General features: G+C 38.9%; 1 protein-coding gene across 4 annotated transcripts in view; it reads right to left on the bottom strand.

Moving 5' to 3' along the window:
- The window catches only part of EZH2 (enhancer of zeste 2 polycomb repressive complex 2 subunit), a 56,120-nt gene that overhangs the window by 16,837 nt on the left and 16,976 nt on the right, over positions 1-22,307 (bottom strand). The window contains exons 2-8 of one of the 4 annotated variants that reach the window (XM_032182639.1): positions 17,744-17,867; positions 17,101-17,229; positions 14,260-14,376; positions 9,509-9,629; positions 6,668-6,811; positions 6,012-6,114; positions 5,306-5,469 (exon numbers count right to left, since the gene is read on the bottom strand). In XM_032182639.1, the coding sequence (XP_032038530.1) occupies positions 5,306-5,469; positions 6,012-6,114; positions 6,668-6,811; positions 9,509-9,629; positions 14,260-14,376; positions 17,101-17,229; positions 17,744-17,860 (895 nt within the window). In that variant the 5' untranslated portion in view covers positions 17,861-17,867. Of the gene's footprint in view, positions 1-5,305; positions 5,470-6,011; positions 6,115-6,667; positions 6,812-9,508; positions 9,630-14,259; positions 14,377-15,291; positions 15,882-17,100; positions 17,230-17,743; positions 17,868-22,307 lie in introns of those variants that run through there. The other 3 variants (XM_032182640.1, XM_032182641.1, XM_032182642.1) reach the window with 3 other exon arrangements.

The raw sequence follows: 22,307 nt of genomic DNA, 5'->3' as shown, positions 1-22,307 counted from the left end.
AAGACTCTAAGAATGGGAGTTGTAAGATCAAAAACAGAACTAATAGAATTCCTGTACTTTTTATTTTTTAATTCTTTATGCCTTCTCCAGAGATTTCTGCTTACAAATTAGATCCCAGGAGCGAATCCAGTATACTTAGACTAACAGTCTTAAAACTTCACAGAAAGTGAAGAGGTCATAGAAGTGAATTTTCTCAGTTCTTAACAGACAAATTCCTATCTCTAGTCACACACAGACACAGGGGAAAAAAAATAAAACTTTTTCCTTTGCTGTCACTACAGAAAAAAGCAGAAGGAAGCAACGCATCCAAAGCAGTGACCAATCATTGCAGAGGTGGGATTTGGATTATGTCTTCAGGGAATGGTGACTGAAGCATCAGTTTATTACACCAGTATCCACTCTGGTTTGCTGCATAGTGAAATGGTCTCTTTGCAATGATAAACTATTTTTTTTTTTTAAGAAGGTCAGCAACAATGAACATGCTGCATGAGCTGTCACGAAAAGCATAATTATTACAGGTAACTTTACAGTCTTGATGCACAGCGGTGTTCTGAATGCCTCCACACTGAAAACATTATTCTTCCTTCTGTTAAGGCCCTGAAAACCTGAAGAAATTTAAGTTCATCATAAGATAGCTCAGGTTGGAAGGGACCTTAAAAGATCCATCCATGAGATCAGGCTGCCCAAGGCCTCATTCAGCCTGGCCATAAACACCTCCAGGGATGGGGCATCCACAACCTCTCTGGGCAACCTGTTCCAGCATCTCACCACCCTCTCAGTGAAGAATTTCCTCCTAAACTCTAAACTAAATCTCCCCTCTTTCAGTTTAAAACCATTCCCCCTCATCCTATCATTACCTGATTGAGCAAAAAGTTGTTTTCCATCTGTTTTATAAGCCCCCTTCAAGTACTGAAAAGCTCCCTAGAGCCTTCTCTTCTCCAGGCAGAACATCCCCAGCTCTCTGTCTTTCTTCACAGAAGAGGTGCTCCAGCCCCCTGATCATCTTCATGTTCCTTCTCTGAACCTGCTTCTCTGAACCTGCTCTAACAGCTCCACATCTTTCCTTGTGCTGGGGGCCTCAGACCTGGACGCAGTACTCCAGGTGGGGCCTCACAAGGGCAGAGCAGGGCAGGGGGGACAACAATCTACCTGCTGGCCACTCCTCTTTTGATGCAGCCCAGGACACAGTTGGCCTTCTGTGTTGAAACACACTGCTTTCTAATGCAGAGCCTTTTGTCCACCAGAACCCCCAAGTCCTTCTCTGAAGGGCTGCTCTCAATGAGTTCTTCTCCCAGTCTGTACTCATGTCTGGGATTGTCCTGACCCAGGTGCAGCACCTTGCACTTGGCCTTGTTGAACCTCATTAGGTTCACATAGGCCTGCTTTTCTAGCTTGTCTAGGTCTCTTTCGATGGCATCCCTTCCTTCTGTTGTATCGACTATACCTTGGTGTCACCTGCTGACTTGCTGAGGGTACATTCGATCCCGCTGTCTATGTCATTGATAAAGATATTAAATAGTACCAGTCCCAAGACAGACTCGTGAAGGACACCACTCGTCACCAGCCTCCACTTGGACATATAGCCATTGACCACTGCTCTCTGGATGTGACCTTCAAGCTAATTCCTTATCCACTGAAAGGTCCACCCCTCAAATACATGTCTCTCCAATCTGGAGATCAGGATGTCATGTGTGACTGTGTCAAAGGCCTTACAGAAGTCCAGGTAAATGCCATTGGTTGGTCTTCCCTTATCAACTGATGCAGTCACTCCATCACAGAAGGCCACCAGATTGGTCAGGCACAATTTGCCATTGGTGAAACCATGTCTGTCTCTGATCACCTCCTTACCCTGCATGTGCCTTAACATTGCTTCCATGATCTTGCCAGGCACAGAGGTGAGGTTCACCAGCCTGTCGCTCCCCAAGTCCTCCTTTTGACCCTTTTTTAAGATGAGGTATTGTTTTCATTTTTCCAGTCACAGGGGACTTCGCCTAACTGCCAGGACTTTTCAAATATGATGGAGAGAGGATTGGCTACTACATCAGCCATTTCTCTCATGACCCTGGGATGCATGTCATCAGGCCCCATGGACTTCTATCTGTTCAGTTTCATCAAGTGGTCTCAAACCTGCTCTTCACTTACAGTGGGAGGGATTTTGCTCAACCAGCCATCACCAGGGACTGGGAAGCCTGACTGGCAGTGAATTCTGAGGCAAAGAAGTTGAGTACCTCAGCCTTCTCCATGTCTCTTATTATCAGTTCTCCCTTCTCATTTACTAGAGGGTATAAACTCTCCTCGGCCTTTCTTTTCTGACTAATGTGCCTATAGAATCCTTTCTTGATAGTCTCTGCATCCCTTGCCAAGATTAGTTCTATCTGTGCCTTGGCTTTCTTAATCCCATCCCTGCATATCCGGACTGCATCCCTGTACATCCAGACCACATGTCCCTGCTTCTGCCTGTGCATTTCCTTCTCCCACCTGTTTGACCAGCAGGTTCTTGCTGAGCCATGCCCATTTCCTGCTTTCCCTTCTTCCTTTCTTATACATGGGGATGGAAAGGGATGGAAAGCTCTTGCACTCTAAGAAAAGCATCCTTAGAGGGTTCCAGGGGGATCTCGCCCACTATGTCTTTGAACAACTGCAAATTCGCTCTTCAGAAGTTCAGGGATTTGCCAAGCCCATATTCCTTGAGAACACAAACTTAACCAGGGCGTGATCAGTGCAGCCCAGACTGCCTCTGATCTTGACCTCTCTAATGAGTTCATCTACACTGGTGAGCATCCAGTCCAGTAACACTTCTCCTCTGGTTGGTTTATCTAGTACCTGGACCAGGAAATTATCCACTACACACTCTGAAGTATGTCCACGTCTTTCTTGTACTAGGAGCCCAGAACTAGACACACTGCTCCAGGTGTGGTCTCACCAAGGGTGAGTAGAGGAGAAGGATCACCTTCCTTAACCTGCTGGCAACACTTTCTTTAATGCAGCCCAGAAGACCATTGGCTTTCTTTGTAGCAAAGGCACATTGCTGGCTCATGTTCAACTTGGTGTCCACCAGGACCCCCAGGGACTTTTCTATAAAGCTGCTTTCCAGCTGGGTAGCCCCAAGCAAATACTGATGCATTCCCGCCATTCAGCCATTTTTCAGTTCACCTCACTGTGTGCTCATCCAGCCCATACTTCAATAGCTTCTCTCTGAAGATCTTATGGGGGACAGTATCAGAGGCCTTACTGAAGTCCAAATAGACAATATCCACTGCTCTCCCATCATCTACAAGGCCTGTCATTTTATCATAGAAGCTTATCAGGTTGATCAAGCACGATGACTTCTTAGTAAATCCATGCTGACAACTCCCAAGATGTTTTGTCCTTCATGTGCCTGGAAATACTTGCCAGGATCTTTCCAGGGATTGAGTTGAGTCTGACCTGGGTCAGCTCCCTGGGTTCTCCTTCTAGCAGTTCTTGAAAATAGGAGTGACACTTGCTTCTCTCCAGTCTCTGCACTTCTCCGAGTTGCCACAACTGATCAAAGATTGAGAGCCACCTTACAGCATTTGCCAGCTCACTCAGCATTCACAGGTGTATCCCAGAAGGGCCCACAGACTTACGGTATGTATGTTCGTTCAGTTCTACTTCTAACATTCTTCAAAAATGACTACGAAAGGCATATCTATATACAGGCAGATCTACATGAACTATGTTAATCATTGAGTATATGCATATTCTTAAAGAAGCCCACAACTTCGGTGGAAAACTCTTCCAAGTTTATAAAAGATACTGAGAAAAATAGCCAAAAAAACACTGCTGCAGAAATACCTAAAATCTTCTGGGGCACTACTGTAAAAAGTTTGTTCTCTAAGTGTCTGAACAGTGTTTTCTTGTTGACTTAAAAACCAAAATGCTTTTGGAAAAGGTAAACTATACTGGCATTCAAACTCCCTGAGACTACTGACAGCGTCAAATCTCCTTAAAAGAAATTCCAGAATAATATATTTGCCAAGAGGTAGCATACAGCTTCACTTCCTTGTCCTACAGACTACAGCTGCATGCAGAACACTTCTTGAAATGAGTCAGTCAGGCAACTAAGGCACATTTAAACAATATCTATAGCTTCACAGGACACACGATGTTGAAGCTGGCTGGACAAGACAGCAGCTATATCTCCAGAAACTTATTTTCTTAAACACTAAGAGGTAAGAGTTTCTCTGCATGTATTTTCAAGCAAGACGAGCCAAAAGAATACAGGGAAAAAGTGAAACTAACTGACCTAACTCCAAAAGCCACAACTGTTGATGAAACTAGAAGTTTCCCCACCACTCCCCATGTAAGAACAACACCATTTCCTCCTCAAACTATGAGGCAACTAAGGGATACTAAAAAGCACCAGCACTGTGTAAAGCCTTTTGGATGAAGTACAAATACAGGCAGAATGCATGCATGCTGGATGAGGAGCTGCTGACAAAGCATGAAGATTTCCAAATGAATATGCATTTATACTTGCAGTCTAACATACATATGAGCAGTTAAGTCAAAAGAGAAAAAGTATTTGAAATAAAGGACATCGTAGTATTTAACTAAGGTCCAAACCACTTCGTATTTGACCATTAGGTTCCCCTTTACCCTTGACTACATTCTCAGAGAAATAATTGTCTCAATTAGCAGTTCTGAATTTCTCTTACTCTTCATATTTTGCAAACGGAAACTAATGTCATTGCTAACTGCCTTTTTGAATTCCCCAAAAGTGTGGGTCAACACAAAAGGAATTCAGTGGAAAGGATATCACAGTTACTAAAATTCAACTGTCTGAAACTATTCTTTTTCAAATCAGACAGGTGAAAGTGACCTAAGAGAATGAAAGATAAAACTGTTTGTGGATGGATATTCATTGTCCCTCCTGGAAGACAAAGCAAGTCTGTTGAATAACTGGATATTTTTATACAGAATCATATTCCATTATCGTTTTTTCTGCACAAACCGCAAAGGTGTAACACAGAAATAGTAGTGGGAAAAAGGGTAGTTCTCCTGAAGAACAGATAAATAGAAATAACATCACAGGCTGGTCTAAGCCTGCAATTCTACAAGCATTCCTAAACGCAAAAAGCATAACAAACCCCAAACAGGTGCATTCAATTTTCTGAGGTATAGTTTTCCCTACAAAATAGTGTCAACATGGACAAATTACTTCTGTAAACTTTAGTGATAATAATACTTTCATTTCTTTTTACTTCCTTCTGTATTGCATCTTATGTTAAGTTTTCTGACTTGCAAAAAGCAAAAGATACAAGCACAATACAATTGTACTTACGATGCAAGAAGCAATCATATTTAAAACAGCGCCTACAGAAGAGTGTGTGAAAAGAGTGTAAGCTTTGCTCCCTCTGAACAGATTTAGCGTTTGGTCCATCAATATTTGGTGTGCATTCAGGAGGAAGAGCTCCTGGAAGCTGCTGCTCAGTGAGTTCTTTGTATCTTAGAAGAAAAAAATACAAGTTATTTATTCAGTACAATGAAAAACAAATTTTTACAAGTACCACTCTGTTTCAGTGACAAAATTTTTATAAAAAATTGTAGGTAATGCATCAGCTAGAAAGGTTCATCAGCAAGTAATATGACAAGTTAGTTCTATACTCATTAACACAAGTACAAAATTGCTAGGAATGCATGCATTTACTTTGAAACTCACCTCTTCATATGTATTACTCACTAACACCAAAAAGGTGGCTTTTTTTTTTAAACAGCTTTTATTTTACCACTTCAAGAAAATGGCATTAAGCACACACAAGCACCCACTTTTCAGTAGTTTGAAATGAAAGCTAATAAACCTCTATTTTTTGACTCAATTGGAGAGAACAGCCAGTTACCTTCAAATATCACTTGCACTAGAGTAACACAACAGCCACAGAACCTGGAAGCTAGGGGGACCATTCCTTATCAACAAATACTTAATGAAGTTGAGGAATCTTTGTTTCATAATTCAGCAAAGCAATATATACTAAGAAATATTTTCTTACTTCTCTTTCAGTTCTTCTGCTGTACCCTTGTCTGGAAACATTGAAGAAATGGCTTCAAATATCTTGTCAGAAGGAAACCTCCGAGGTGGATGACTTTCTTTCTCTGTCAAAGAAGCAAAATTTTGGAAAACAAACAAACAAAAATTATATTTCTGTTCCTTTGCTACTTCAAGGAGGTGTTCAAAGAGGGACTTCGCCAAAATCCTAATAAAAAAAGAAACAAAGGTTTTTATTTCTAAATTACTGAGAATTTAAATTAAACTCCTTAAAGTGATCTTTCCTGCTGACAGAATTGTACTAATAAAATTTGGAGAAAACACTATTTCACCAGCAGATGGAGATGGCAATTCAGAACTGTCTACTTAAGAACAATATTATTTCATTTTCTGAGGCTTACCAAAGTTTTTATTAGACTGATTCCCAACTGATTTTTGAGCATTTGATTGTCTCAATTTGGAGAGAAACAAAAGTTGACAAAAGCATTTTTGTAGTATTCTCTGTAAATTTCTTGAACTAAATGGCAAAGGAAATGATGAAGAAAATGATGTTACTTTAGATCTGAAAACTATTAAGTTGAAGGGTTTGAACAAATTTACCAAGTGATTAAAGAAAAGTTTTTTTTGGTCTTAAATTTTAAAGTCTGCAGACAGACATACCCATCCTGTTACCTTCCCGATCTTTTTGCTTGTCATCTCTTTCATCAGGATTGTCATCTCCATCATCATCATCTTCATCATCACTATATTGACCAAGTGCATTGACCAGCTCAACAAATATTTCATCATTGATAAATCCACATTCTGAAATTCAGCAAAATTGGGAGTGAACAGAAAAGCACATGGTATATATGAAATATTTTTAATACTCCCTACATTTGAATTATGGCAAAAGCTGTAATTTACTAAAAACAAATTTGTATTTTTCCTTCTTCGTTTCAATGTATGAACTCAGAAGAATTAAAAATACTTGGTATTCATTTTTTAACCTGAGAACCGGAATGGGGAGAAAAATTTTTGAAAATTCTTTTAATCTCCCCATTCTTCATACTAGTAAACAAGAATATATCTCTCTTTCTTAATAGATTTTATTTTTTCTTTTAAGAGTAGAGTTACTAGCTAGATTGTTTATTATTGTATATTATTTTATACCAGAATCCCAAGTCCAATGTGGTTGGGTTAAGCCAGCCTTATGCATGCAAAGCCAGACAATCCATGCAAACAGACTATGAAACTATCCTTAGACAGGGAATCCCCAGAGCGACTTTCGGCTGGTATTTTTTAGCATATATTTCCACTACTGTAGGTTCACCGGCAAGGAAATATAAACAACAATTTCACAAGAAAACTCAAGGATACAATGCTATGTATTTGCTTTTTAGCTCAGATTCAGCTGTGAAACTCACAGGGCAGCACAGATGGACAAAAAGGCATTTTTTTGCAGAGAGGAAAACTGTAGTTAACATTGACATACTGCTGTTACTTCTCAAGAAATAACTGAACCATGTGGCAACTGTAGTGCTTTCACCCTACTTCTGAACTTGAACGGGTATGGATGTCACAATGTAACTTGAACGAAGCTCATAGATTTATTAATACACAGACAATTGAAAGAGCCAGACATTTGGATGTTTTAAACAGAACTCTCAACATACCCACATAGATTAGTAAGAATTTCTCTCCCAAAAGTGCAACTACAAAACTATTTTATAATTATGGCTCATTTTATATATATATATATGTATATCCATGTATATATATAAGTAAAAGGAAATGCCTCTGGATTACAGATTTCCATAGCATTTAAATTTCATTATAGCCACACAAGAAAACAGTTACTGGAAAAATAAAAAGAACTCTTTTGACTTTTGCTAGACAGGTACAAAGGACCTGAATAATTGCCATAATGAACATGGGACTCGAGGCAGTGAAAGAAGATTATTTTTAAAACTGGACTCAATAATAAATTAAATAATAAATTAAATCAGTAATACATTTATTAGTAATGTCAACATTTTGACCTAATCAGTTCTCTGACAAGAGTGTCAACAACAATCAGTAAATTTGTAAAATTATCCAAAGGCAAAAAACAGTGATGTTCTTTCAAGAAATATAAAGGCACCACGTGTCCTGAGGACATTAACAAGACTGATGTAGGACTGAGTAACATTTACTATTGAATTACAGGCTTAACTTTCATGAGTGACACAAAATGTACTCAGAAATGTAGTTTTCCTCCTTAGTCACTCCTGCATTAACAGGAATGTAAAAGTAGCACTGAAAGAAATGATTCTGCTTGGGACAGAGTGGGCAAGGAGCAGAACAGGACAAATGTTTTTGTGAAGGTGAAGCAGATTAGTCAGAGAAACTATTACAACTATAAAATTAGGCTTGTATAAGCCATTCTGAGTACACAGAATGATACACAGAGCAAGCAGATCTACTGATTCAAGAAAAAACTATACATGTGAATACATATACATACTGTAGATTGTTACATATACACTGACTGGAAGAAGGGAAATAGCTCCCATTTTTAAAAAGGGAAAAAAGGAAGACCCAAGGAACTACAGGCCAGTCAGTCTCATCTCTGCCTGGAAAGATCACGAAGCAGATCCTCCTGGAAACTATGTTAAGGCACATGGAAAATGATGTGATTGGTGACAGCCAGCTTGGCTTTACTAAGGGCAAATCAGTGACCTTCTACAACAGGGTTACAGCATTGGTGGATAGAGGAAGAGCAACTGATGTCATTTACCCGGACTTGTGCAAAGCATTTGACACTTGTCCCTGTTCCCCCTCCCATCCCTGGAAGTGTTTAAGGCCAGGCTGGATGGGGCTTTAAGAAACCCAGTCTAGTGGAAGGTGTCCCTGCCCATAGCAGGGGGGTTGGAGTTAGATGGGTCTCTACAGTGCCTTCCAACCCAAGCCATTCTATGATTCTCTGATACAGTGTGCCAAGAGAAGGATACAGCATTACACACAGTCTTTACAGTCTGATTTATAGAACCAATGCTTTTAAATAGCAAATAATTTGTGATAACTAATGAAAAATTATTTACACCTTGCAGGTAAGGGAAGAAAATCAAAACCCACAAAAGGTTGTTCTACTGAATGTCATTTGTAAGTGTTGTTATAATCAGAGTTTTACATGCATCTCCTGCTACTTTCTGCTAAGCACTACACACATCTAGATGTTATACTATTACAAAGCTCTGAACCCTGAACACCAAAAACTTCTCCATGTTACACTTAGGCATTATGATGAATCACTTAGGGAAAAAAAGCATTTAATTTATCCATACTTGAATACTTTGTAGCCTTATGAAAATGAAAGTAATTATATTTATATAAGGATTTCTATTACACCCAACATCTACACAGCATAGGCATTCTAGAGATACTATTGTAACAATCAAGTATCAGGCCTTAACAAATAAAACTGACAGAAATTATTTATGTAAAAAGAAGTGATTAGTATACCTGAGTGTTTGGGCTCACCTCTGTCTCCATGTACTTTCCCATCATAATTCTTGATAAGCTCTTCAATAAAGGTACCATCCTGGTCAAGCACTTCATCTCCCATATACGGAATGTTATGTAAAACAGTTTCATCCTCTACCTAGTAAGATTGTTTGATCAGAATCGTTGTTAAATTGCATGTTCAGTTGGCCGTATCACCACTGCTGTTTTCATAATCTACAACTGTTTAGGTAACAGTTCAATTGGCTTCACCACTTAGCATATTCACAGTTAACTAAAAACAAAACCCTCATCTTTATTCAACAACTTTTTGCACTAGTCTTGAAAGGCTTAAGTTTCTGACACTAACTCCTACCATTAAGGTCAGCAGTGTGTTGCAACAGAACTCCTACTACAGAAGCACAATGAGCTACCTAGCTTTGGGAAGCTTGCACTGATAAATTCACTCTCTTCCTTGCTTCTCTCAGTAATATGTGATAGAAATCGCCCTTTCATTCCTTTGCTAGAGACAAGAAAACATGATACAGAAAGACTCTAAATTCAAGTTGTCTAAACAGATAGCACAGAAATATGCCTCACACTATTTAATCCAAATGCCATTCTCAGTTTTGTTTTGTCTATATCCAGACAATCCACATTAATAACTCAAAGTTTTATCAGTAGAATTTACAGACCTTGATACTCAGCTGTGTTTTCCAGCATTTCAAAAGAGCCTTCTATTGTTAGGAAAACAGACAATGCAACATTTCCTGCTGATCATCATTCTGCAGCAGTGCAAATACCCAAATACTGACAAATTGAATAGAAAAAATTGTGGAAGGACTCTGTACTTATACTGATAAAACTGGTTATTTAAATTGCTTTGCTGTGATTGTCATCGTAACCATTTCAGCAAAAGCTATTGTATACAAGATGCTGTGACAAAGATTTGTAATAAGCTAAGCCTTTCAAGTAAGTCAAACACCTTTATCAGAAATCTAACATTACAGCTTGCATATACAGTAAGGCTAATTAGAAAAAAAGTCTAAACTATAGTTGCTATATAAAAACACCATTACATTAGGAGACTATTTCAGGACTGAGATCTCTTTAGTATGTAAGAATTATTATTCTGCTACAGGTATGTTGGTCACCTGTCTTACATAAGGACAGTCACATCCCTCAGAAAATATTTCTCATTATATTAAATGCAGTGCACCTAAGAAAAGGCTAGCAGATGACTCTCATCTGAGAGAGAAGTACAGAGGCATCCATCTGCTAACCTGACCTCTGACCTACTCTTGAGAGGAGTCTGCTGCTTACCAGGGGCTCGTATCAGGGATGCCACCAAGAGGCTGCCAAGCCTTGGACGCTAACTACCATTATTCATTGTTGCTGTTTCACATGGGCATCAGTGATGCAGCCAGGAGCTGCGTGAGGAGTGTTAAGAGGAATTACAGAGCCCTGAGAGCAGCAGTGAAGGACTCAGGAGCTCAGGTAGTTTTTTCATCAGTCCTCCCAGTTAGAGAGAAGTGGTTTGAAAGGGCCAATTGAATCTGTCAAATCAACAGATGGTTACAGGACTGGTGCCAAAACCGGGGGAGCATGGGACTGGCTTTGAGAAACCTGGTCTGCTAGGGGCTGATGGGATCCACCTGTCAGAGACAGATGTCCAGAGCCTGGAGAAGGGTCATGAGTCAGCAGGAGAACACCTGAAGAACAGCAAAAGAAATTCCAGCCACTAAGTCAGCTTCATCGGGAGCCCAACTCAAATGCCTCTACGCTAACACATGTAGTGCAGGGAACAAACAAGAGGAGTTAGAGATGCACACAGGCCTGCACGGCCATGACCTCATTGGCAATATGAGGATGTGGCAGGACGGCTGTGAAGGATATAGGCTCTTTAGGAAGGACAGACATGGGAAACAAGGAGTGGGCACCACACTATGTCAGCGAGCAGCTGGAGTGCAAGGAGCTCTGCCTGGGGACAGATGAGGAGCAGACAGAGAGCTTGTGGGGCAGGATTAGGGGAAGGCAGGGACAAAATAGTGGGGGTCTGCTGCAAGCCACCTGATCAGGAAGAACAAGCAGATGAGGCCCTCTCTAGACAAAACAGAAGCAAGATAGAAGCAGCCTCACATTTGCAAGCCCTGGTTCTTATGGGGTACTTCAACCACCCCACTATCTGTTAGAGGGACAGCACAACAGGGCACAGGAAATCCAGGAAGTTCCTGGAACACATGAATAACAAATTCCTTCTCCAAGTGACAGAGGAAGCAAGGAGGAGAGGCGCTGTGCCAGACCTCATTCTCACTAACGTGGATGGGCTGGTGGGAAACATGAAGGTCAAGGGCAGCTGTAGCTACTATGACCATGAAATGGTGCAGTTTTGCATTCAAAGGACTGTGAGGAGGGAGCACAGCAAACTCACTAGCCTGGACCTTTTGAGAGCAGACTTTGACCTCTTCAGGGGTCTGCTTGGTAGAGTGCCATGCAACAAAGCCCTGAAGGGAAGAGGAGCCCAAGAAAGCTGGTTAATACTCAAGGATCACCTCCACAAAACTCAGGAGTGATGCATCCCAGCAAAGAGGAAGTAAGGCAAAAACACCAGGAGGCCTACATAGACGAACAGAGCTCCTGGCCAAACTCAAGCAGAAAAAGGGTCCTACAGAGAATGGAAGCAAGGACAGGTAGCCTGACAGGGATACAGACACATTGTCTGAGCAGCCACGGATCAGGTTAAGAATATCAAAACCCTTTTAAAATTTAATTTGGCCAGGGACATCAAGACTTCTACTGGTATGTCAGTGATAAAAGGAAGACTAGGAAAATTGTGGGCCCCCTCCAGAAGGAAACATAAGACCTGATTACCTAGAATATGGAGAAGGCTGGGGCTCTCAATGACTTTTTTTTTTTTTTTTTGCCTCAGACTTCACCCACAAGAACTCTCTAGCCACATAGCCCAAGTCCCAGAAGGCAACGGCAGGGATAGGGAGAATTGTGAACTGCCTGCTGTAAGAGAAGACTATGTTCAAGACAATCTAAGGAATGTAAAAGTGCAAAAGTTCATGGGACCTGATGAGATGCATCCAAAGGCCCTGAAGAAACTGCCAGATGTAGCTGCTAAGCCACTGTCCATCCTATTTGAGGAGTCATGGCAGCGCAGTGAAGTTCCCAGTGACTGAGGAGGGGAAACATAACCCCTTTTAAAAAGGGGGGAGAGGAGAAGACATGGGGAGCTACAGGACAGTCAGTCTCACCTCTGTGCCTGGAAAAATCATGGAGCAGTTCCTCCAGGAAACTACGCTAAGGAACACGAACAATGAAGTGGTTGGTGACAACCAGCATGGCTTCACAAAGGGCAGACCATGCCTGACAAACCTGGTGGCCTTCTACAATGGGGTTACAGCATGAATGGACAGGGAATGAGCAACTGACATCTACCTGGACTTGTGCAAAGCATTTGACACTGTCCCCCACGATATCCTTGTCTCTAAATTGGAGAGACATGGATTTTATGGACGGACAACACAGTGGGTGAAGAATTGGCTGGATGGTTGCACTTAAAATAGTCAATGTTCAAGTGGAGATCAGCGCTTAGTGTTGTTAGTGTTGTTCCTCAGAGGGTCAGTATTCGGACCACCACTGTTTAACATCTTTGCTGGCAACACAGACAGTGGATTCATGTTCACCCTCAGCAAGTCTGCCAGCAACACCAAGCTGCATGCTGCAGTTGTCACACTAGAGGGAAGGGATGCCATCCAGAGGGACCTGGACAGCCTCAAGATGTAGGCCTGTATAAACCTCATGAAATTCAACAAGACCAAGTACAGAGTCCTGCATCTGAGCTGGGGCAATCCCAAGCACAAATATATGCTGGGTGGAAAATGGATTGAGAATGGCTCTGGGGAGAAGGACTTTGGGGTGTTGGTTGACAAAATGTTCAACGTGAGCCAGGAATGTGTACTTCCAGCCCAGAAAGCCAACTGGGCCCTGGGCTGCATCAAAAGATGGATGAGAAGAAGGTTAAGGGAGGCGATTCTCCCTCTCTACTCTGCTCCTGTGAGACCACACCTGAAATACTATGTTCAGCTCCAGGGCCCCCAGCACAAGAAACACATGGACCTATTAGAACAAGTCCAGAGGAGGGTCATAAGGATGATCAGAGGGCTGGAGCACCTCTTCTTTCACCTACAAAGGAAGGCTGAGAGTTGAGATTGTTCTGCCTGGAGAAGAGAAGGCTCTCTTCCAATACCTAAAGGGGGCCCATAAGAAAGTTGGAGAGGAGCTCTTTGTCAGAGAGTAGCGATTGAACAAGGGGTAAGGGTTTTAAACTAAAAAAGGAGAGATATACATTGGACATTAGGAAGAAATTCTTCTCCCAGAGGGTGGTGAGACACTGGAACAAGTTGCTTAGAGAAGCTGTGGATGCCCCATCCCTGGAGGTGTTCAAGGCCAGGTTGGATGGGGCCCAAAACAATCTGATCTAGTGAAAAGTGTAGAGGGGTTGGAATTTGATTATCTTTAAAAGGTCCCTTCCAACCCAAACCATTATATGATGAAATTAAATACAGTACAGCTTTGTTTACAGCAAGGTTGTAGATACTAAAGGTCATTAAGAACACAGGTTTAGTCTGCAATTAGTAATACCTTTTTTATTAGTAAAAAAAAAAAAATACCTTTAATACCTTTTTTTTTTTTATTAGTAATACCTTTAGTGTTTTATTTCTAAAACTAACCCCCTCTCTTTTCACCATACATTTCTCCTTGCACCACCTTTTTAAACTTACCATAAAATTTTGTTGAAGAGGTGACCAAGAATACATTATAGGCACAGATGCAACAGCATTGAGAGTCTTTAGTGGGATGACTTGTTTTGGAAAATCTATGTCACTGGTAACAGAGCACTGAAATAAAAGGTTGAAATTACACTTACATAGCAATTTCAGGGGGGAAAAAAAAAAAAACATACAGAAATCACTCTACAATGAACAAAATGGTAAGTGTTTGTCAAAATTCGCTAGACCTGCCTTTGAGAAATGCTTCAGATTTGTATGGCATAATAAGAACAGGTTTCACAAGAAAAAAGATGCAGGAATTATTTGTTTTAATACCTCTGTCAATAGAACATGTGGTGTTTTTTTTTCCTCCACATAATACTAAAGTGACTGTGTTAGATACTTAGTATTTTATTCAGACTATTCAGCCTGCCATAAGCCATTTTTTGTACCTCAGAACAGATTTAGTACCTTTTGCTGCTACACTGGTCTTAGGAGTATTTACTGAAGCCATCACAGGCAGATGAAAATTCCCTTGGCTTTAGATCAATACACTGCAGAAATCATGTATGATACATGTTAAAAAATAAATTTTTATTTTAATGACATCAAGACATCTTATGGAAATTGATACTTCATATATGCCTTGTTAACTCCTGCCCTGCTTACTGTCTGCGTATCTTTATACTATAGCCAAATCTTTGATTATGGTCACTGTTTACAAAGAGCAGAGGAAAATTAACATCTTACTGTGCAACTCTGGACATGTCAATGAGTTGGTTTTTTTTTTTTTTTTTTTGAAATTCTAATGTGTATGCAGCCTCCGAAGAATAAACATACCACAGAAATACAAAACAACTTCTAGGTTATTCTTGCATCAATTCAACAGATAACAGATACAGAGATACAGATCAGATCTTCTCAAGTAGTTGAACAGCAGTATGAAAAACTCCTAAAAAAATGTTACAAGCCAAAGCAGATAGGAAAATACAATGCTAGGTAAAGTACAACAAGGAAGGAACGTAGAACAGCTATCATAGCTACCTGAAAGGAAAAAAGGAAGTGGAGACAAAAGATCTTTCTCCTTTCCAGAAGGGAAAGATGAACAGAGCTTCACATTTCTAAAGAAATACACAAAGTAATATAACAAACAGCATATAGAGACAGTACCCCAGTAGAATGATACAAGCCAGGTTTTTTATTTTATTTTTAAATACGCAGGCAATGAAGTTAGATTTCTGCTGTGTATATCAATACTCAAGACACTGTGCTATGATAGTGCTTTATTGCCATTTCAGGTTAATATTTAGTTTTCTAGCTAGCAGCCTTCTAGCACATTTTTCATTTAAAGAAAAACACAAAAATCATTACTTCTACCATTGGAACTAGAAATCTCAGACTGTGTCAAAATGACTCAAGGTGTTTAGTACAAAGTCCGTTATGTTCCCCCATTATTTAGGTATGGAACTCAGCTTGATGTTTATTAGGCTAACACATATGTGGTATTGTCTCTTGTTGATGCTAACTGCACTAGGGACTGGAAGAAACCTACATCATCAGCAACGCCCTACAGACTTCATCAAGAACACCAAGTTTCTCAAATCCTTTCAATCAAGTAACTTAATTTCTAGCCATTATCCTATACAACTCTCTGAAGAAATTTAGCATATTAAGAAAGAAAAAGACTTAAGTAATCTTTCAACACCTCTCATACTACTTTCTTTCACTTCTCCCACTATGAATTATAGCAATCTTAAATCAAGTAGTAGAGTTCTTCTAATTCATGGAGACAGACTGGTTTTGAATACAGTAATTAGTGTGCTCCATCAGTTCAGGCAAGAAATCAATTCAGGCAAAAGAGTAAAATAAAAGAATAGTAAATCAAGCTACAAAAAAAAAAAAGAGCAATAGAGGAATGGTGAGACATGATCTTCTATCAAAAAAATGAAAACTGGATGTATACCTCTCGGTTATTATGAGAGGGAAACACAAAGTGCACCTCTATGATATAAAGAAAATCAGCTTCCCTCTAAAATTTTAGGAAAAGGAAAGCCTGACAAATTTCCTTGAATAGGAAGGTGTTGCTTTTTCTTTTTATAAACCTGTATGCAGTAATGTCTTCATTCTCAGTCTAATGAGAAGAGTTAGGTTTTCAGATAATTACACATGAAGCATCCTCAAACTGGATAAGTCTGTAGTGTCTAAAGAGCAACTGACAAACAAGATAAATTAAGCTGGGTTGAGTGATGGAAGTTGGAGTGGACTCCAACCACTATTTCAGCTACCAACATGACAGCCAATTTAGGTGTTCAACTCAGCATCAGAATCATGGAAGCTTTTTTCACAAATCTAGTGTTTAGTCTGAATATGCAACATAATGGTGTACCAACTCCTTTCAGAACCTGTATGTTTGAACAACTCTAAGTATAAAGAAGACTTCTTCAAATAGTTATGTTCACACCTTTCATGTGTTTTAACTTAGTAAGAACTAAAGTAACTAGTCATTTGTACCACAGGGGATCAACTCTGATAGAAGCAACACTAGACTCCCAGTATCAGTGAGACTGAGACAAAATGATTTGATTAAAGGATGCTGAAGTACAAGCCACGTATTATCAGAAGTTTTGGGCTTGTGGGACACTCAAATACCCTGCTATTTCGTGATTTCCAGACAGAAGTCATCTGATGGAAGTTATCTGATGGATAAATAACTCCTTTACTTGTAAGAAAATTGTTTAGTTGCAAAGTCATATCAAGCTGGTAAAAAAATTAAAACAGCCAAATTTATTGTAATAAAATTAAAACATGCTAACAACCTTGTAAGGGGAATTACCACAACACATGTTAACCAACCTCCCTGGTCCCGCGCAATGAGCTCACAGAAGTCATGATGTGTACAGGCTGTATCCTACGTTGTTTCCATTCTTGATTTAATATTTCAGTTCTTTCCAGTATCTTCTGACGATTAGAATTAAACATACTCTAAAAATTAATCACAATTGTAAACATTACAAATAAATCAAAGACTATGAACTAACCTGCTAACATCTTAAGGCATAACATATACTAAAACCAAAAAATTTAAGAAGCTGCTCAACACTGAACTGGCCCAGTTTTGCTTAAGTGTCAGACTATAATAGATTGTTATCCCTTTCTTCGACTGAAACCAAGTTCTCACATTTAGAGCCTTACAGGTTTAACATGGAATTAAATTCTAAAGAGAATTAGAAAGAGTAGGTAGCTAAAGGAACTGCCGTACTTGCTCTCCAGTCTCTTCTGATACTTTGCACACTTGATTCAATCATATACAAATGGATCACACCTACTTGCAATATCAGAGTTGAGATAAGATTCAGTATGTTAACAAAATATTTCATAAAACTGTTATTGCAGTTGTTAACTGTAGGACAACTTTCACAGTCAATCCAACTCATACTACAGAAGAAAATTGATTTTGATATCAATTTTTAAACAATCTAACCAAAAGATGACATACCTTTACTTCATCTGCACGTCGGAACCTCTTGAGCTGCCTCAGTCTCATATATTCTGATTTCACACGCTTTCGCCAACAAATTGGTCCCTTCTCAGATTTTTTTCCGGTTTGACCCATGATTATGCTGCAAGAGACAACATCATATTAATACTACCAAACCCATCCCCTCTGCTTACAAAAGAAGTTAGAGCAATGGGAAAAGCTGGATAGAGATATTCCTTTAATACCTAACATACTTAATTCCTTTCAATCATACACTTGAAACACCATCCCAGTCTAAGTAACAACCACCACCACCATTTCCACTGTTAACTGGAAATAAATCAGACACGTTAAATAATGGAAAGACAATCTCAATTTTTAGGTAATATAGAATATCAAAATCGTCTCAGTTAGGGTTCAGCCAAAAGACATGTAAGTGATAGACACTGGAAAAAGTAATTTTAATTAAGAATCAGTGAAAGACACTGAAGGAAAGTAATCTTAGTTACAAATCATGGGGACCATTCACATTTGGTTTAAGCACTCCTAATACCTACATAAATAAAAGTACCCAATGTATTTAAACGAGTAAAGCAGAACAAATCAAACTCCCCACTGCAAAGAGATAGGTTAGAATCCATACAAGCAGTCTTGTAAATTAGATTCTGGGCAGCAATGCTCAAGACAGACAGATCTTCCCCTCCTCACAGGAAGGGTCATTAAGATAGTAAACCCTGCAGTAGGCTTCTAGAGTAGATTTCGAGTGCACAGATGTACCAAGTACAGTCTTCCTCATCAGCCACTCAATTGCCAACGAGTTCTAGAAATTCAGACGTACATAAGTTTTGAGACAGACCTCACTCTTTTCTCAGGTACAACATGAACAACTAAACTGTCCAGCTGTTTGCAAACAGGACACAGATTCTACTTTTACTGATCACCCAGCTAGTACCAAATGCTTCATTTTTATGTTTCACGACCATTGGCACTGAAGTTGTATTTTATATTACAGAAACTGCTGGAACATGTAAATCTGCTCAGCATTTTTCAAAATCAAGGACCATATACTGCACCCATGCTGACAACTCTTTTGACAGCATTCATAAACAAAGCCACTACTACACTGAAGACTTACTTCCTCTCCAGAGTTACACTGTAACAAAACCTGTATTTCACTGAACAGCTCACAATAGCCATCAGAGGCTGAAAGGCTTAAGTGTCCAGTTGCCCAAGAAAAATGCTTTCTCAAATGAGCATAATCAATTTGAGCAGAAACAATTCTAGCCTTTATTATCAAGGTACAATATAAGTAAAGATGAACAGAAATGCACTCTTCAGGCTTGAATCAGATGCCCAGTGCCACTTCTGCCACACCATACCACTCCACACCTGTCAGTCACAAGTAAATACTTAATTTAAAAGATCTTTGTAGGCAGAGCTCAATTTTCAGCAGTTTTGTACTGAGTGGATTTGAGTGCTACAAGAACTCATGATAATCTTGAAAAGAAAAATCAGTGCAGATCCTGTTTGTTCTCAATACTATGCCATAATTTACATTAATTTCCAATGATTACAATATAATCATTGAATAAAAAGTAATAGTCTAAGAGCCTCACACATATTTGTACACAAGAGATTAATATTTTGGAAGAAAACATACTGGATATTCAGGTTGAGATTAAAAACAAACAGCAAAATTCCCAAATCATAGGAAGTATCCTTTGAGGGAAAAAAAGGCAAAGCATACATGATGTTTCCCATAATGCAAGAGAACCTGACTTACACAAAGGGGAGGACAGTAAACTAGAAGGGAGAGGTCAACCTAGAGCAAAGGAGTCAAACACAGCTGATATGTTTCCATGCCTCAAGGCAGCAGGTAGAATCTACCTGTATTTCATTTACCACAACACAAGTGACTACAGGAGAAAGAGGTTAAAGATAATTAAAGTGAAAAATCACAATCCATTCATGTTAGAGCACAGTGAAAAGGATTGGTGATTCAAAATGCACTATGATATTGATTAGAGAATGGCATAAAAGCATCATGGAAAAAAAAGTAAATGCATTGTATTATATGCTAAACTAAGCAAAGGAAAAATATGGAAAAACATCCCTTTAACTGGAAATAAATCAGACACGATAAATAATGGAAAGACAATCTCAATTTTTAGGTAATATAGAATATCGAAATTGTCTCAGTTAGGGTTCAGCCAAAAGACATATAAGAAGTATGAAGGAATTCAAAAGATAAATGAAACCTCAGCTGACAACACTAAAGTAGCACATCCCATTAAGAACAGGACAAAACACAACTTATGTTTATTTTAATACTGCATTCAGCACAGTCCGTTCAATTTTAGATTTTTGCAAAATCATAAATGATTCAGGTCTTAAAAAAGCATTCTCAACTTAAATTAAATTGCCAGATAAGCCCTAATCAAAAGTATATCTGCATGGAAACCATATATAATTAGGTTAATAATAATAGAATGATGGGAATTCTGTTTATTTTATCACAGATCTGAAATACTGCCTCAGAAGTCCCCAAAATTGGAGTCTAAAACCAGAGAGAAGTATCTCCATCTAATAAACAAAACAAGTATATTCAATTTACCCAGTAATGAACATCATGGTTACATGGTGTGCTAAAATGAGAAGAAAAATTCATACTTTACAAGACAAATGCTTCCTTTTAAAATACTACACACAGGTCATTCATCTCATAACAAATGAGTTTTTAAAACTCTTTTTTCAAACTAGCACTAGTTTGAAGCTGCTATTTGAGGCACAACATGGACAACGGATTTAGTATTGAAGGTACCAGATAAAAAAATCCTAGAAAATAAAGAAATATGCTACAACTTCATATAAGCAACAGTAAGAAACATTTCAAGATAAAGTAATAATGCTAATGTGCAAAGATCAGTGGGATACACACAATACATTAAGTCAAATACATACAAACAAATTAGAAACGTCCTTTAAATGGCAAGTCCATAGTAAGACAAAAAGCACTGAGTAGAAAGGAAGAATACACATGTATATGTTAAACAAAAAATACAGCTAAGAAAAAGTGTTATGGATACAGGGTTGTATAATATCAATTTTGAAAGAAATCTGTTTTCATTTATTGTTCCTTTTCTTAGCAGCAGTTTTGCAAGCCAAGTGAATCATATTTGTAAGTTTCTGGGCAGTTGAACATCTCTAAAGCAGAATTATATTACATTTTAACAGATATACCGCAGTAAGAGTAATTGTTCTTTTGTCCCCATGTCTCAGGGGGAAATATTAATGCATTTTCGTAGAGGACAGTTAATTCCCATGGTGCATCTTCATAGTAGGACTATAGAAATTATCTATGATACTTTATTAGCACCAGCTAGAAGGTCTACCAAAAAAAAAAAAAAAAAAAAAAAAACCACTGCAGAAACTAAGCCTGAGAAACTGGGCTAATATATTGCCCAGACAAGGACAGCCTACTATGCTGGGTCATTGCTAGGAGAGGAAAAATAAAAAAAAAATCAAAGATGGATTCTTACAGAAGGATGCTGTACACCTCCTTTCAGGGATGGAGATAATTTAGAGAACTAAAAGACTTCAGAGAACCATCAATGTAAACTTGGCTTCTGGAGCAAATCCAGGACTTGTAAAGGTGCTCTCTCAAACCTACTGTTCATTCATTTGCACTAGTACCTGTGTGTAAGGAAAACCTTTTCCAAATCACCTTCTACAATTTCTGCAGTTCACATTTGTATGCAACTCTAAGCTGCAAACTACACTTTACTACACAAGAAAAAAAAAGCCTGTACATTTTCATTAAATTATTTTGTATGGGATTTGCAGCTAAGGTTGCAGAACAGAAAAGCTAGGGATATTTTTAAGACTGATTTTGAAACCTTTTCATTAAAAAGTTTCCAAATATTCCCTACAATATCACAAGCTAATTCCATTTAAGAATAGTTAAAGCTGTCTTAAGACAACATAATGTTAAACAATTTACATTTAGCAAATAAAAACATGATTCTGGAATATCTTTGTGCAAGAGTGTGATTCAGACAGCCCCCAGTTGAGTCCTTCTTCTCAATTTTCCTTTCTGAATCCTGGTACTTCTATTGCTTAAAATCTTCCCATTTGTTCATCCTCTTTGATGAAACAGCCTGCAGAAACTGTGCAATTGCTCATGATCTCAGTCCTGAGACTTTTTCTAAAAGAAAGATACTGTACAGTCAACTCAGTCATTATTTATAAGCAGATTATCTCATCTCAAAAAAAAAAAAAATAAAAGAGAAAGAAAGCACAACTCTAAAGCAGTTATCTTGTCCCTAGAGAAAGCTCATTTCCCAAAGCACAGAATGACTTCCTTGCAGACCCTGAGCCAACCTTGCCTGATCATACCTGGCTTCATACTATAGAGAACAGCCCTGACAGAGCTTCCTGCATCTATTTGCAGAAGAGGGAGCACTGAGAAATGCAGTGAGACACACCAAAGGAGTTCTAGCTTCAGCTTGGTAAAGATCTCACTCATTCCAGACTGGACAATCATCCTGACACTACAAAAAAGCACAGAGATGCTTATGCCCCA

The sequence above is a fragment of the Aythya fuligula genome, chromosome 2, assembly GCF_009819795.1.
Source record: "Aythya fuligula isolate bAytFul2 chromosome 2, bAytFul2.pri, whole genome shotgun sequence".
NCBI classification, from domain to species: Eukaryota; Metazoa; Chordata; class Aves; order Anseriformes; family Anatidae; genus Aythya; species Aythya fuligula.
Note: the sequence above shows the minus strand (reverse complement) of the source record. Positions and strands in the feature narration are given on the sequence as shown.